The sequence below is a fragment of the Panthera leo genome, chromosome A1 (genome assembly GCF_018350215.1).
Source record: "Panthera leo isolate Ple1 chromosome A1, P.leo_Ple1_pat1.1, whole genome shotgun sequence".
NCBI lineage: Eukaryota > Metazoa > Chordata > Mammalia > Carnivora > Felidae > Panthera > Panthera leo.
Genome location: NC_056679.1, coordinates 209,638,485 through 209,656,282, shown reverse-complemented (window position 1 = coordinate 209,656,282; position 17,798 = coordinate 209,638,485). Strand labels below are relative to the sequence as shown.

Sequence of the window (17,798 nt, the reverse complement as noted above, 5' to 3'; positions counted from 1 at the left end):
AATTAGATTTGTTATAACAGAATTTAAACTGCTAACATAGAGGCATGTCTCATCTTGTGTTTTGAGTAACTTTAGGCAAGTTTAGAGAATAGTAGCAAGCACTTTTTCCCCTCCATACTTGTTGCGTTCTGGGTCTTCCCAAGAAATGTCAGTTATTTCCCCCAATTCTGAAAAGAGGGACTCTTTCATAACAGTGTACAACCAGGCAAAAGAGCACTCTCGTGTTTCCTTCAGGGGGAGGAAACCTGTAATAATGCGAGATAATTAAATTTCGTCTTAGAAGAGTCTTCTTTGAAACGTTCTAATCAAGACTTCCAGCTTTCTGAGTGTGTGTGAGCTTTATTTTGCAATTCTTCCTGGTCCCGGTTCTGCATTCCTAATGAAAGTGAACTGACAAAGCGTGAAAGTGGTCTAAGGAGCAAAACAGAGCCAGCAAGCATGCTTCTGGTGAGCCAAGATTAATCAGTATTCCAGAAACCTCGGGTTTGCGCCCTCCTTCCCTGTGGTGTTTTCATTTTTCCCCACTCCCCCTGTCCCGGGCGCAGACTCCTCCCCTTTTCTTAAGTTGCCCCGATAGTAACTTGCAGTTTCAGAGCGCATGCATGCCGGGCTCGTGGCGTTCGTTACTCTTCCGTACCTGCTGCGGAATTCACCTTGTCATTGCCTGGGGTACCTTCCACCCGTTACAAAATCCGAAAAGGTAAGTCTGACGTCCTGTCTTGCCGCCGGGCTTCCCCTCTCCATGCACGTCTCCGCCGATGGATTTTGTTTCGCGAGCAGAGGAGCAGCGAGAGTGAAAAGCTAGCCATTTTGGTAGATAAAGTCCACGTTAGTAATTTAATGTAATGAGCGCATGGTGTCCGCTTATGCCGTGTCCGCTCTTAACTCGGAGTTGAGTCATTCAGGGTGGACTGGGGGTAGATTGTGGTTCGGGAGCTAGAAAAGAATCAAGGCTGAGCTGGTCTGTTTAAAAGTGACTGGAAAGGGAACCAGAGGCTAGTTTAAAAAAAAAAAAAAAAAAAAAAAAAAAAAAACTGGTCTCTCGTCTGTCCCCTTCCTCACTTCTCCCTAAACTTCTAATCTGCCGTGACGTCTTCAACAAGCCGTAGGTCTTATTATCACTGTCCCCAAGCTGCAATTTTATTTAAAAGTCAAAACTGTTAAGACGAGTCTCTTTTTCCACACTTGGATTTGCCAAAAGCTCCGGAGGAGTCTTTTGCTTCCCAGTTACCTCCCCCGCGGACGCACACGCTGGCTGTTGGCGTTGCCATATACACACGTCCACAGGCACCACTGATTTTTACTTGGATTGATCTCGGGAAAGATTGTGGATTACAAACCTTATACAACCGGAGGAATCCTTTGATTTTTTTCAAAAGAACCGATTTCCACCCGGGAGAGATTGACTTAGATATTTGAATAACCTAGGAGCGCTTTAAAGAAACTAGAAACCACACGCTGTAATGTTTGGAATGAAAATTGGATTCGCCTCATCTGTTCTAGAAATTCTAAAATTTTGAAATACCCAGAAGTCGGTGATGGTTTCCTCAGGAGACTCCGATATGATTGCCACAAAGACAAATGCTACTTTGTACTTATACTTGTGATAAAAATGGAAATAAATGAATTACGATTACAGATAATGCATAGATAGGCTCAGAGAATTTGGCTTGTTTCAGAGAAAAAATTAAAAAGTTACCCTGCAAAATAGTCAAATATATTTCCCAAGTCCTGTGCATATGTTCTTTTCATTGCGTTCTTTTCATGATCATATTTATTAGCTGATATTATCGTGGTTTTTTTTTTCCTTAATGAAGAAAATCTTTATCATTTAAAACAGAAAGCCCTGAGGATGAAATATCAATATCTTAATTCATTTTATTGACCTGGTTACGCCTTCACCGGGTACACAACATAAGCCAGCAAGTAATTATTGAGCGCTTCCTGTGCGTTCAATTCAATTAGACATTTATTGAGGGTGAACATTGTGCAAAAAGCACTTGGCTGGTTCTGGGGGAGACTGAGGGGGTGGGGGCTGCTTAGTCACACTCGGCTCCGATGAACCCTTTTACAGCCTCATTGGAATAGGAAGGGCAAATTTTTAAAAATAGAACACACATTTCTGCTGGTAGATTCTGAATTGATGCACATTTCCCACACGTGGTCCTGTAGAATATGCACCTCCCACCCAGCCTTGAAACCTGGCATTGCGGCTCTCTAGCTCTTGATTCCTACTGAGATTATGCAGCGTGCCAACAGCTTGCCCTGCTGTGGGGCAGCCCTGATTTCTCACCCCTGCAGGCTGTAACTCTTGTCTCTCCTCTCCTTGTTCTAGTTGTGTTCTCTAACACCAAAGAGGTCTGGCTTTCCGGGGGTGATTCCGAGACGTTGAAGTGCAAAGAAAAGACATTCCTACAGAAGTAAAATATGACTAAAACCAACGGAGAAGAGCCCAGGATGGGGGGCAGGATGGAGAGATTCCAGCGAGGAGTTCGTAAGCGCACACTCTTGGCCAAGAGGAAAGTGCAGAGCATCACAAAGGAGGATGTTAAAAGTTACCTTTTTCGGAATGCTTTTGTACTGCTCACTGTCACTGCAGTCATTGTGGGTAAGTCACTTGATAACAACCGAAAAAAAAAAAAAAAAAGGATCTTGTTTCTCTGGGGCATCTGGCTCCCTGGGCGTATTATCAGATGGACGGATGGTAGGTATTCAAAATAATAGTCTAGGCTTTTTTCTCCCACTAAATGACAGTCTGTTGGCATGTTTGAAGCAATATATGGTAAACACACCAGAATCTGAAAGAAGCATCATTTGGCATTATGCAAATCAATCGATTGTGTGGAGAAGAGAAACAAATCAAATGCTTTCCCATCTCATGGAAGCATAAAAGAGTGACAATTTAATCATTAGGCCTGAGCAGTTAAATAACAATAAAAACAAGCAAACATATGCTAGATTTGGCCCAAATGTAATCATACAATGTCGCTTTCACTTAAAGCTAATTTATGCAATTAGTACATGAGATACAGGTTCCTAATACTAATTATATTCTAACCATTCTAATGGGTGCTGACTTGAAACTGGGTATCATGCCTAGAGGTAGAGACTTTTACGTGTTTGCATCTCCCATCCAGTGACTGGAAAAGGTAAATTGAGACAAATGTTACCACAGATCTTTTTCATTCATTTCTTGCCATAAATAACTATCCCTTCTCTGCATCATTGCAGCCTCTTACAAACTTAGCATTGTTAACAGCAACCTGTACTAATAAAACTTTGTTTTGTTTGATTTATTGGAATCTGAAATTATTGTTTATTATTTATGGGTGGAAGATAGCTGAAAAAACTACTTACTGGGAAATTTTGACTGAACAAATACAGAAATCTTTAGGCTGGTAAACGTGCAAGCTAATGCCATGTTATAAAAAATTAAATTTCTACTAATCCGACCCAAAAGGGGGAGGGGGCATTAGTGTACAATTTTAATCTCTGTCTTGGAGTTTGCCAAGGTCTCTATCAAATATAAAGAGGTAATGACAATAAAAACTAAGACAATTTTGTGGCATGTAAATATAACTGTATTCAAAAAGATAGGATTCTTAAATTGCAAATAGGAATACGACAGAATAGTTTGTCGCAAGACTTTCAATATATTCCATCTCAATATCTTTTGCTCCTTTTAGTAATTGTTGGTCATCAATGACAGTTCAATTCATTTTAGAGATGTTCAAAGAGAAAATGTCCTGATTGACTCAGGGACATAATGGCTTTCTTTAGTAGGTTCCCAGGTTTAAATACATTCCTGAAGGAAGTATTTCAGTGCTTTGTCGTTGTCTTGGAAGTTGATGTAACACTCGGCAAGCTCAATTCATTTTTTGCTTTGAATTACAGTCGTTGCCAAGCCAAACAATAGCTGCCAAATAATAATAATAGTGAACGCTGATGGAGTACTGTTACAGCTGCTTAAGTAGTGTTTTGCCTAGATTAGCTTACTTCATCCTCAAACAAGCCTATGAGTGAATGGGCAGGAATGATTAGTATGATCCTTGTTTTAGAGATGAGAATACTGAGCATGGAGAGATCAAACAACTTGCCCAAAGTCATGCAGATAGTAAACGCTAGAGCTCAAAGTCAGACTCAAGCTATCTAGGCCCGGGGCCATTCTCTTAACCACTTTGCCATCCTGCCTTTGTGCTCTGCAAACTAGTTGGCATCTTGTGAGAGATTCCAGGAAGAGAAATGCTGCTATGTCTTGGTAGAGGCCAATTAGCAAGCAGTGCTACATGCATTCACATAGCATTGTCATTTTACTATATGATTTACCCAGTCAAACCCACAGAAAACTTAGAATTCTCCTACAGATGATTAAGCCACATCCCTGTCATGCATTTAGCAAATACTCATTTATTCTACAATCCTGTACACATAATAATAGAGCTCAGTGATACTGGAGTATGTTTGGAAAAGATGCAGAAACATTTATTCAACATGGTGTTCCAAACACAAGAAGAGTTCAATTTCTAGAACAGAAATGTTTCAGTTAAAGAATAAAGGAATGGAAAGTAATAAAACCTGCACATGGAAAGCAGATTGATGGAGAAGCAAGTTCCTAAGTGATTACAAAGACATATCTCTAATAGAAGGAAGATAATGCCAGGACTTAATGGTCCATTTTCTCTATGAGTTCTGGGATCATTTCCTAGCCCAGCGAGGACTTTCCTAAGATTTGTGAGAGTTGCAGTGAGTTGGCTGAGCTGGGGTAGATAACTTGGCAGGATGTCCTCATGGTTGGCTTTACTAATGGAAACTGAAGAGGTAGAAGTAATAAGAAGGCACTAACAAAGAAACAAATAAAAAGAGCTCATTGACAGTCAGAGAGACCACTGAGTCTACACCAAAGACTTGGAATGGCCAATAGACCACTTGGTAGCAAACAGACTTAGGAGAGAAGGAAGAACCCTTCAGTTATCTCTTGGTGTGTCTTCCATTGAGGGCCCAATGAAAACAAAGGCTCCATTTAGCTTGTCACTGGGTACCATGTCTACATCAGCCCTAAAAGAATAATAAGAGCATGTCTGGACTTCAGCTCTCTAATTCATTTGCTGCAGCATTGGACAAAAAATGGAAAGATGCTCTCAAGGAAGAAGAAAAGTTCTTTTCCTCAAAGAAGAGATGAGAAGAACCAAATTCTTAGGTTTTAATAATTTTTTTAATACAATTTTTAATACAAAAAAAAAGCCCTATATATTGGGTAAATTTTTTATTCCATCTGTTTTCTTTTGTCTTTTTGGAAAAAAATAAATGTGCATTTAGTATGTTGAAGTGGAAACTAGAAAAGTATTACAGAGGAGGAGTAGAGACATGTGAATCCATATAGTCAGATTAAAGTAGAGAATTATAAATATTTCAGTATTAATTCCTCTACAAGCACAGGCCTAGAACCATGTGTGCAGTTTGTGACATTCCCAATGCCATTTCTAAGTCGTGTCACAGTCCGAATGTGCCATGCTATGTCAAAGCCACATAATGAAAGCAAATTAGCAACCTGAGAGAAGGCAACACCAAGTGTTAAGTCTCTTTAAGGGGGTTCATTACTAAAGCATTAGATAAAGTGTCTCCCAGGGCTGTTGCAGACATCTGTCTAACAAAAACCACACTGAGAAGAGTGGTTACTATCTTTCTTCCTCCAGGAAGCACTTTCTCATTTCAAACTGTGGTAAATGGTATGAGAGTGACCTCAGACATCTCGCTGAAAGAAAGGGAAAGTCCTTTGTCATGTTTAAGTCATAGAATGCCCATCTTTCCACATCCAGGGAGCAAAAAGCACAATAAAAATGAAATCTCAGGCTAAAAATTTTTGAAGAAATGGGTCATAACATCAGCTACGAGGGGAAGGAAACTAAATAGAATTGCATAGAACTGGATGGTGGTTTTACCTGAGGGAGTTCACAAACAGCAACTAGCATCTTTCTCTGCACACACACACACACACGCATGCACACGCACACACGCACCTTTTATGTTTGGGTTGTCCTTTATATGGGTTTGAGAAAAATTGGTGACTTTTCAGAAAAGAAAACATACTGGCTACATGTGTATAAAGCATTTCTCATCATTACCTTATAATCTTTGGCAATGAATGTAAATGGCACTACAATTCAGCGCAATTCGATACTATCTCTGAAGGATATACAAGAAACTGGTCATTGTGGCTGCTTCTGGGATGAGAGCTGGGTGTCCGGTAATGGGATGGAAGGAATATTACTTTCCTCTAAGTTTTTGTATGGTTTGAAGGCTTTTCACCACATTCGTATATTATCTACTATTATCTATTATCTGCTGAATAATTTTTTTTTTTAAAGAAAGATTCAGTGCTATTCAGCAATTTAACACATACTAAATGTTGGGTATCTGGTCTGTGCTATGCAATAGAGAATCTTAGCCCTCGGGTAGTTTAGTAGAAGAGATAAAAATGGGATGACAAAGGAATAGACAAATTTCAGAGGTAGTAATAAGGAGTTTTTTGTTTTGGTGAGGTTTTTAATTATGTCAACATTTTTTAAGTGAAATCATATCCATACTGTTGTATATAATATATGATCTTTGTGTTGATACTTTAGAGGTTGTACTTTTCTTGTTAACAACCTAGATGTACCATGTGGGAAAAAAGAATACGGCTTTTGATGAAGCATCGACTGGATTTATATGTGAACTGTATTATTTAATACCTATATGATCCTAGAGAAGGCGTTTAACTGCTCTGTGCCTCGGTTTCCTCATATATCGTTACACATATAATATACATTGCAAACACTAACACTGTGCCAAGCACTGTTGTACGTGCTGTTAATACATTGGCTTTATTTAATTCTCAGAACAAATAAGGCAGGGAGGTATTCTTATTCTTATTTCACAGATAAGGAAACAGCTCACCAACTGGGATGCAAATCCACTGTTCTGGCTGGAAGTTTATACTCTTAACCACCACACTCTTCTGAGTGCTGGTCCCTGCCCTTGGGGCATGTCCATTCTTGTTTTATGACATCAGTTAGCTGAGGGTGTGCACTGACCCAACAACAGAAGCGATGGAAAGGACACATGGAATTGAGACCTCAGTCCCAGGGGCACCCTGCATCTTGACGATTGATTGATGGCACGTGAGCATTGACAGAAGAGCCGGACTGCAGCCTGTTGGGTTGGTCCAGTTGCTGACTCGGGTGACCGAGGGTGCTGGTGCTCCCAGTAAAGGTAGAATACAGGAAGACTGGGGGAGTGGGAGGGATGATTTCAGTTTTTTGGACATGTTGATTTGGGAATGTAAACGTTACAACGGGAATACAGTGCAAGAGGCTCAGGGTACATAGAGATTTTGAAGGTATTCTTTTGATGTCGAGACTGAACAAGGACAGTTCTGTCTTTGAAGGTTAAATGGATAATGATCCATGAATCGGGTTATCCTCCTGCATCAGCTACTCTGTAAGTGAGACCATTCTCAGAACACAGTTAACTCTTCTTTATGAGTAAAGCAGTAACCTCCCAGCAAGGCCAGGTATTTTGTACCTTCCACACGTACGCAGTATCTGGCCGAGTCAGCCAGTTCAGTCAGACAAGTTTACCGATGTGGTTAGCCATCCGCTGCTGCACTCAAGTGATCAGTGATGGGACCAAACGAGCCAAGGGCTTGAGTGGGTGGTGCGGGTGTAGAGCGGCACCCATGCACCCGTGCGGGCAGCCTCTCAGCTCACCAAAAGAAAGGAGTCTCCACACAGTTGAACAACAGGAACCCAAAGAATGGTGAATGATTCCCAGGCTGGGATTTATGGTTCCTTCCACACTTCCTGGAAGTGAGAAGAGAGAGAGGGAGCTTCAGGAAGCTTCTAGAAAGGGTGGCTCCTGAGGCAGGCGCTCCCCGGGTGCTGAGCTCCTCTCAGAGGCCCCTGGGGACAGAGGGCTGGGAGGGAAGTGTCAGGCCTAAGGAGCTCAGAAGCAGTGGATTCACAGTGCCATGCTCTGGAGAAGGGACACAAGGATAGGGTGTAGGGACTAGTGATGTTCCTCTGTTTTGTCTTCTCCCCCAGGGAGCAGAAACAGAAAAATTGTCAGGGGCAGCTATAACAACTACCTGACATGTGCTTACAGCTCACTTGGATCCCAGCCCTCAGTTTCATTCTCAAAAAGCATTCCAGGGAGCTGCCTCCTATCCTGGGGTTTAAGTCTGGCACACTATAGGGGAGTGGATCAGAGCTATGGACTCTGGAGTCAGACACTTTGAGGTTTATTTATGTCCCAGTTCTGGAGCGGAGCCTCCGTTCCTTCATGTATAAAATAGAATAATTGTAACTCCTCTCTGCCAGGATTTATGTTCCAATTCTGCCGCTTACAACCATGTAACTTTTAATAATTTCCCTAAGGGCTTGGCAGGTAGAGTATCCACACAAACTGTAAACCCCTCATCTTTTGCTTGTGCCTTTGCTCAGGCACCAAGTGGAAATGCACACCGATTCGCTGATGCTTTCTGCTACAGGACTGAGACCCAGCGATGGGGGTGGGGGTGGGGGGACAGGGACTAGGAAGGGGAGAAGAGAAGATGGTCACCTGGTTTATGGGTAGGAGAAGCGGCTTCTATTTCCTTGGCCAGAGAAGAGAGCCAAGCAGAGTTGTAGGAAGAGATTTAGCAGTTGTAAAGGGCTTTGAGAGGCAGAGCTGAAAGCCTCAGAGAAAGTAATACTGTCATTATCTGTCCCTTACCCACCTGGCCTCCGAGCTGAAGCGGAAAGTAATCCCCTGGCACAGCCCTTATCATAATACCAACTGCTCGATGGAAGGAGTACCTGGCAGTAGATGTCTTTCTCAGGAAAGTAAACTTGCTGAGAAAATGTTTTCAGTCAATGTTTGAACCTTCTCGGTAGCGCACTTTGTTCATGCCACTTGGGACCAATCTGAGAGTCAGGCACCTCCCGGGTTTCTCCTTTTTTCCAGCATTTTGGTGTCTGCCACTCCTTAACTGCCACCCCTACCAGAGTTGGGCAGGCCAGATGAAGTCTTCTGGAAACCCGGGAGGAGTGTTGCTGGTTTCTAACAGAGTTGGTCAACATTCTTCTGAAGTATGGGGCAGAGGGGTTGATTTGTTCTAAGATTGTCTCTGGATTTTTACTTTGCTGTCTTCTTCCTGTTCATTCAGATAATGAGGAAACTGAGCAGGCAATTTCAAATTTGTTTCTCTTTCAAGTAGGTGATCAAATAAGCAGGTGTGCTCAGAACAATTACCTGCAGTAATAACACCTTCCACCGCGGCAGTGTTACGGTTTACAAAGTGCTTCCAGGGTTCTCTCTCTAGCACCGCAATCCAGGGCCAGTCCATCCTCCTTCTGAGTAGTGTCTGCACAGGTCTGTGAAGCAGCTGAGAAAGCACTGAGAGTCTCAAAGTCCTGGTGACAGAGCCAGCTCTGCCATCCACTCACTCACTTTGTGATTTAGGACAAATCGCTGGGCCTCATATTTCTTCATCAGCAAATTACATTTGGACTAATGTCTGCTTCCAGCTCCACAGTTCTATCACTGAACATCTGATTTGCCCTTCTCTAAAGCAGAATGAAGGGAATAAGATACATCAGTGTTCCCTTTCTACTTCTTGATGCCATACAATGGCAGAGACCTTTTTCCTCTACTGTTGACCTCCCAACCCATCCTCGCCAGTCAGTCTTTCCCATCAACAAGCAGCTAAATTCTTGAGGACCCTGGAGTTCCTGAACTCTGGGTGTGATAAACCCGTGTCGGAGCACACAAATGAGGCATGTCGCTGCAGAAGCCACCTCTGCCCAGCACTCTTCTGACCGTCTCTCATAAATCAGAGGAGGAGAGCTGTGAGTCCCTGTCCTTGCTACAGAGACAGCAGAGCTATGAAGAGCCTACGGTATCTGGAAAAGGCAACTGGAATGAAAGCAGTCTTTTCCAAGTTGTACATTCCAGGTGTTAGAGTACTTGATATTTATTTATGGAACACTGGGGTGCTATCATTCATCAACTATTTGGTCTGGCAGCTAGGTGAGCTGTATCATTGCTACGAGATGAGGAAACGCACAGAGCACTTCAGGGCACAGAGTTTAGCCATTGTGCTCACCAAGTATAAAAATTAAGCGTTTTAGGTCAAGCTTCAGTGCTGTCAATGTTGCCCAGAGCTCACTCCCTAACCCAAGAATATTTCCATCACTATGCCCAATCAAGAGAGGTCCTGGAGTGGTTTTGAAAACAAAAAGAGAAGAACAAAACCCCCAAGACTAGATAAAGGAAGATATTCCCTTTGAATTAAGACAAGCGGGGAAAAGGCACTCCTTTTTCACTCTGTGTATCATATCAAAGATTCAAAGGTAAATTAAGGAGCAGCTAGTTAAAAGGCACACTTAAGTTTTGAATTTCAAGACTGAGTTTCTGTCTCCAGAAGGGACAACTCCATTCTTCTTGTACCCAAAGAGACTTCTCCAGTTCTGCAACAATGATTCCAGGCCATAAACTGCTTCTGCTTCCCAGAGAGAAAACAATGGGCTATTAGCGAAAGATTTTCTATTCAGAATCTTGTAAGATGAAGCTCATTTGTCCCTAATGAGAGTAGAAATGGACAATTGCTGCCCTTCACATACTGAAAAGAAGGCCCCTGCCTTTAGACACATTGCATCCCTTGAAATTTCATCTTTAAAGCAAGTAAGGCAAAACCCCAGGGATATACGTGTGCTTGCTGGCACCTTCAGCTTGTTGATGAATGTGAAGGTAAAGGCATCAAAAAGAAAACTGTGAGTCTTTTAACAGACTGCCTATGACCAAAGTTATCTTTTTGTTTATTTATTTACTTTTGTCTCCTCGAATTTGCTTTTTTAAGGCAAATGACATAGTCATATAAAAAAGCCAAGATTCAGTGAACTTTGTAAATTCTGACACTGCGATGCTTCACACAGTATGTTGGATGATGAAAGAGTATGATGTGAAAGAGCTTTACACAGTATGATGGATGTTACCTTTGTCTGGTAGTTTCCAACGTGACTTTGCCGCTTTGGTGTACTTGTAACTCCAAGGGCTAATGCGTTGAAGCAAACATGATCCTATAATGGTGGAGTTCAAAGTTTTTTCAGATTCACTTCCTTGTCTCCAGGAAAAAAAGAACTGTTGGGTCAGAAAGTGATCCACTCACTAGAAATCTGAACGCAACTAGCGACTTTCCTCTCCATGGCCCAGATGAAGTACACTCACTGTTAGAGCAAATTAGAGCAAGGTTGAGGAGAAACCAACCCAGACCCAAAGTGAATTTTTAGAAACATCCAGGCATCCAGCAGAAATGATGTGGTTTAGAATTCAGTCAAAAAAATTTTTTTAAGTCTTATTTTTATTTATTTAAGCAATCTGTACGCCCAACATGGGACTCGAACTCATGATTGCAAGTTCAAGAGTCGCATGCCCTTCCAACTGAGCCAGCCAGGTGCCCTGAATTCAGTCAGATTTAAAGATAAAAAATGTGAGCCAAATTTTTTGCTTATGTATTTTGTTATTTTACTTATGAAATACACTTACATTGCCCAAAATAAAAAATTACAAAAGGATATAAATACCTTGCTATCAGTTTCTTGTGTGCCTTTAGAATTATGAGTATAAAAATAAATACATATCCCGTTTTGTTTTTTTTTTTTGGCTTTTGTATACAAATGCTGGCATAGATTATATAGTCTGCTTTATACCTTACTTTTTTGACTTTACAATATGCCTTGGACATCATTCCTTATTAGCACAAAAAGAACCTCCTCATTCTCTCTTGGGGGCACACTCTATGCATGTACCCTCATTTATTGAAGCCAATTCCTAATTGATGGCCACTTAGATTGTTTCCAACTTTTAGATATTTGTTAAATGGTATAAAGAATAATCCTGTACAAAAGTGATTTCCCCCAGGTATAGTGTATCTGTGGGGTATTATGCCCAGAATTCAAATTGCATTCATGGTTTCTATTTACTCATAACTATTTTATTTTTTACCAGAAAGGAAAGCAACGGGTGTTAATGATTTTAGTGGGATATTTTTTCAACGAGCATGAGGTGGACATTTAAAAGATCTGTAGGATTATTTGTAAGTTTAGTTAGCATTTCGCATAGCCTATGTCAGTGCGCTTTTAGGAAGAAAGCACCAGGCTTTTCAGAGCTCCTCAGGTTCTTCTGATACGGTTGTCTGCCAGAGTTGTATGCCGTGTGGACTTGGGTCTGCGTTAGTTACCCAGAGCTGGTTGTCTGGGCTCCGCTGGCAGAACAAGGCTGGAGCAGGTATTTCCACCTCCAGCAACAGGAAATACCAAAGGACAAAAGACTGAACCAAGCCAGGGGACCAACTCTCTGAAGGATGTGGAAACAGAGGGGTGGGGGAGGGTCGAAAGGTTGCCTCAAACCCAGTAGCTTCTCACCAGGAAATGCCTGGAAGTTTGGGGTGAAACGGAAGACCAAGACCAGCAGACCTCTTGGGCAGGTAAATTCACCATTATGCCCTTGCCCTTCTTGTTAAAAATAAACTAATGGGACTTTATGTCCACCAGCTTCGGCAGGTTTGCACGAGACGGACTCACGACTTCTCCGGCTTGGGCTACACGCTAGCCAAGTTCTAAAATAGAAACTTTTATTTGATCTTTAAGAATTATTTATTGTCTACCTGCCGCAATAACTGTAATGGCCAAGTTGACAAAGCATTTTTTGATGTATTAAAAAATGCTGTCATATGCATTATCCAGGACGTTGGAATTCGTTAGAAGAAACGAGATGAATTCATAGTAAAGCAGTTAAGATTTATAATGCTTTTGGTTTACATGGTTCTTGTAAAATCAGAACCTTTAGGCGAGAATATTAAAGGTCACGAGAATTTTATTTTTTTATTTTTTTATTATTTTTTTAATGTTTGTTTTTGACAGAGAGAGAGAGACAGAGCACAAGTGGGGGAGGGGCAGAGAGAGAGGGAGACACAGAATCCGAAACAGGCTCCAGGCTGTGAGCTGTCAGCACAGAGCCCGACATGGGGCTTGAACTTACAGACTGCGAGGTCATGACCTGAGCCGAAGTCAGATGCTCAGCTGACTGGGCCACCCAGACACCCCAAGAGGATTTTAGATATTGCCTTTTCTGACCTATCTCTCCCGTTTTGTGACAAAAAAAAAAAAAAAAGAGGTCCAAAGAGATTATATGATTTGAAGATGTGGGCTGTGGAAATAGGCAGGCCTAAGTTTCAAACCCCATTCTGCCAACATCAGTTACTGGTCATGTCGCCTGGAACAAGTGGCTTACTCTTTCTCGGGTTCAGTCTCCACATCTGTAAGATGGTGCTATTAAATCCTGTAGCTTTGATATGAAGATTAAATCTTTAAAGTACCGACTGACATAATTTGCTGGCAGCGTCAGGCCCAGAACCTCATCCCAGATTCTCAGTCCATGAACTTTCTACCGCCTCACATCCACTGTCTTTTATATTCAAAAAAACAAGCCTTGTGAGAGAAACAGGAATCAGGAGCTATGGCTCCTAGTTTGTGAATCTAAAAACCTAAGCCATAGGGGCACCTGGGTGGCTCAGTCGGTTGGGTGTCCGACTTCAGCTCAGGTCATGATCTTGCGGTCCATGAGTTCGAGCCCCGCATCGGGCTCTGTGCTGACAGCTCAGAGCCTGGAGCCTGTTTCAGATTCTGTGTCTCCCTCTCTCTCAGACCCTCCCCCGTTCATGCTCTGTCTCTCTCTGTCTCAAAAATAAATAAACGTTAAAAAAAAAAAAATTAAAAAAAAATAAACTTAAGCCATATGAGAAATCGTAGCTCCGTTGAGATCCAGTTCCACAGGTCACGACAGAGTAATCACAGTTTGGAGGAGAGGATGTTCCTGAGGGTAGGCTTCTCTGCTCACAGAATGCAGTGGGGAATGGCATTTGCTGCAAAGCACAGAGTGAAGCGATTCCTCCATTCAGAAATGTGTTCAACACGGTTCAACGCGAGCCAGGCCCAGCGCTGCTGGGCACTGGTCATCTGAAAGAGAATTAACTCATGCTCTTTGTTTATTCGTTCATCAATATACTGAGCACCTACTGTGTGCCAGGAACTGTTTTCAGGGGCTTGATATATATCAGTGAACATACAGCAGGAAAACCAATCTTGATCTCTCCGAACTTATATTCTAGGAGGCAGAGACAACAATGAACAACAAGCATAATAAGTTAGAAAATTATACTGTGTTTTGGAAGGTAATAAGAACTACTGAAACAAATTAAGGTGGCTGAGGGAGAAATTCAGGGTCAGTTCCAATAAGAAGATGACATTTGCACTAAGTCTGGAAGCAAACCTTGGAATCTCTGAGAGGGGCATTCCAGGCAGAAAGAAGAGCCAGCACCAGGGCCAGAAAGTGGGATCATGTCCGAGGTGGTGGAGTGACAACAAGGAGGCAAATGTTCTCGTTCTGGCTAAAGATCTGCAGGCCACGCTTATTCTGGATGGGGGTTTGAATGTCCTCTGACTGGTTTGCAGTGTCAATGTTAGAAGAGCTAGTTAGCTCATCCTGGGTGGGCATTTGGTGGTATTCATATGGTGGCCTCAGAATATAAAGTCTTCCTCTAAAATCAGTGCCACTGTTACTTTTAGATACCCTTTTGTTATCTGAGCTCTTTGGGGACATCATATCTTCTTCTGAAGAATTTAGTATTGTGAGTAGTAATTCTAGAAAGCTGTGGTCTGCCAATCTGTTCATGACAGTTTGGAAACAGGGTAGAAACTCGAGTAAAATTTTACTATTTCAAACTGCAACATTTACCAAAAGGTAAATTGGGTGAATTGCTCCGAATTTTACTTCAACTTGTGCCACGTTTTTCTACTCTTAAATATTTTCTGGCTTAATATTTTCTGTAATTTTATCAGATTAAATATGGACCCAATTCTTTAAAACAGGTCTTTAGCTTTTAACGTGCTGTGCGTGTTTGGCCTTCAAAAGGAAGCCTGTGGTGGTGTTCTTTCTGAGGCTCTAGTGTGGACCTTGTGTCTTTAGAAAAGTGAAGTGGTATTTAATCTTCCAAAGAAGTGTTTGTTGTATAGGCTCTCTAGGGGAAACAGTGAACCCCTGAAGAAGTCACTTCTTGAGCTTTCTGTGTTAGAAGAAAGTATTTAAATAAAAATGCATCTTGGTTTATAGCATTCAACCAGCACTGTTAATTTTGATCACCTTAAACATTCCAGTTAAGATATTCCCTAGATTCCAGAAATCTTGTAAAATACCAAAACAGGAATGCTAGAAGACTCTTGACTGAGAATGAGCAATCTGAATTGAATTGTGACATCTGTGTTTTCTTTAATGTCACCAAGATGCAGATTGCAAAGTTCCCTTCAGCTGTAACAAACCCTTGGGAAGTTATTCTGATTTTTATGGTTATTTTTGCAGAGTAATCAATAATAAAGAATCTATTCTTTTGCATTAAAGGTCTGGAGGCCATAAAGGTTTTGATTAGCTCTGGGAACATCAATCAATGGGCTTCAAGTAAGACAGAGTCCTCAGCTCTGTAAAGGCAGTGAGCGGCTTTACCCAAGTGAAGAAAACCACCCCCCCCTTGCTACCTCTAATTGGTCAGAAGGGCAGAGAGTAGAGGGCTCTGAGAAGTCTGTTCTTCAGGATGTGAGGATGGTTCAGGGAAGGCTTTTTATCGTTGCTGGGCTGTGTAATCAGAAACCTGAACTGCTTACCCAAAAAAGCATCTTCACGTTCAGAGCATTTCCTCTGTATTTGACACTGAGAGCTGGCTGACCTTATCACACTGGCCTCACCTCTAATATTGCCCAGCAGAGCAAAAGCTGAAGAAAAATGTCTTCTGTTTATTTATTCAACAAATGAACTGCAAAAAGCTAGATGTTGACTTCATTAAGCAAAATCAACAAAACCTTTGCCCAACTTAGGCTCTATCTCAGTTAAACTAACTCAAAATGGAATGAAAAGATAGGCAAAATATTGTGTACTAACTTAGGCTCTTTGAATTAGTACCATGACTGTTGAGAGGCCATGAGTACAGCATAGTAAGTAAGAGTCTGGGCTTGGAGCTGAACAGCGTGGGTATGAAGTCCACCTCAGCCATCCCCCTGACATTGGGGAAGCGGCTTGACTGCTCCCTGCATTGACCGTGGCCCCAACCTCTACTAGCTGTGAGGTTTCGGCAGTTTACCTACCCTCTCGATGACTCCAGTTCTTCATGAGAAGTGAAGTGTAGGCTCTACTAGTCCTGGCTTCCATGGTCCTGTGAGGCAGTGTGCTTGGAGGGCTTGGCATCTTGCATGTACCCAATGACTGCTGGCTGTCGTCATTAAGCGTGGGACCCTGAAGCATGTTTTCATTTAATGTCCTCTCCAGCTTTGTTACTGATGGTTTCCAAGGATTAAAATGTGTGCGGTGGGGCAAAAGAGGCAAGCTATTTTAATTAAAAGTTTTATATAAGTTTAGTTAAATCATTCCAAAGAGAGGGATTCAGTGTCACCATTTTAAACAGTGACTTAGCACTATGGTAACCATATTGTAAAGGGACCTGTGAAGGGTTCCAACATGTACTGGGTGCTTCTGGGACATTTCTAGCAGATCCGAGATTATTACTCAAGTGCTTCTAGAGTTTAGGGATTAGAGCTGCTGAAGACCCGGGAGCCAGGGTCTGTCCTCAGGCCTTGGCTACAAGGGTATATCTGTGTTTGAGAGGCATTAAAGTGTAGTAGAAAGAGAAGTGGGTTTTCTTTAGAATTCCCAAATCAATCACTTACTAACTCTGTAGACTTGAGCAAGTTCACTAGCTTTGAGCATCAGTGTATTCATTTTTGAAAATAGACATGATCATATCTACCCTCATAAAGTTGTGATGAGGATCATGCCACCTTGATTGAGCCCATTAAGGGTTCAATCAGTATTGCCCCTCCCAACATAACCTCTTCTTTCCTAGGAGTAGAAATGGCTCACTTGGTAAACCCTGAGATAGTAAACATACCAAAACATAGTCAGGGGCATCACTGACTCAAAGAGTATTTGCAGTGTGCTATCCCTCTAAACAACCCTTCTCTTCAAAGCTTTTGACCTGAAGCTATCCCTTTTCAACATATAAATGGTGACTCCTGTGTGCTTTCCCCCTATAAAGAAGAACTTTTAGAAAATGTGGGTTCCGTATTAGAGAATGCAAAGAAACTGAGACATTCTAGAGGAGCTGATGTCAGAACTACACTTCCAAGCAAGATCAGCTTATTGACTAGAAAAGCCTTTTGAGACTTTGCCTCCTGGCTGTTTTTCTGCTGCTCTGTTAGGCATGTATCTCCCTGGTAGACTGGAGTTAAGAGATGTCATCCGCCCACTGCCCAGGACTCACTCACTGAGCTGGCTTACTTTCCCTCCTAGCACCTAGATGAAAATTGGTGGCACTGAGTAAATGTGGGATTTGATGGGGGAAAAGGGGAGGAGGTACATGGAACTCCCAAGGAGAGAGTGTCTGGATACAGCTGGTGTGGCTGTAAGAGAGAATATAGTCAGGTTGGCAAGAGTTAGACTTTGGGAAATGGGGTCTAATGCACATAGGTTTAGAAAGAATAATCCCTTCCTTCATCTACACTGGCTTGTGTCTACCTGTATCGTTGATAGAGCAGCTGCTCTACCGGTTTTTTCCTAAATGATAAATAATGTAAATTTCTTAAACAACTTAATAATTTAATTAATAAATAACTTTCGGACTAGCCAGGATCCTACCCATCTATGGAAATATTGTTGTTTTTGAGTTAATGCATTTCTTT

At 41.9% G+C, this 17,798-nt stretch overlaps 1 protein-coding gene across 2 annotated transcripts in view; it reads left to right on the top strand.

Annotated features, from left to right (window-relative positions):
• The first annotated feature begins 424 nt into the window (after window positions 1–424).
• Window positions 425–17,798, top strand: part of SLC1A3 (solute carrier family 1 member 3) — a 76,943-nt gene continuing 59,569 nt past the window's right edge. Inside the window, exons 1-2 of one of the 2 annotated variants that reach the window (XM_042951900.1) lie at window positions 425–700; window positions 2,336–2,608. In XM_042951900.1, coding sequence (XP_042807834.1) covers window positions 2,428–2,608 — 181 coding nt within the window. In that variant the 5' untranslated portion in view covers window positions 425–700; window positions 2,336–2,427. Of the gene's footprint in view, window positions 701–2,335; window positions 2,609–7,072; window positions 7,252–17,798 lie in introns of those variants that run through there. The other variant, XM_042951904.1, reaches the window with a different exon arrangement.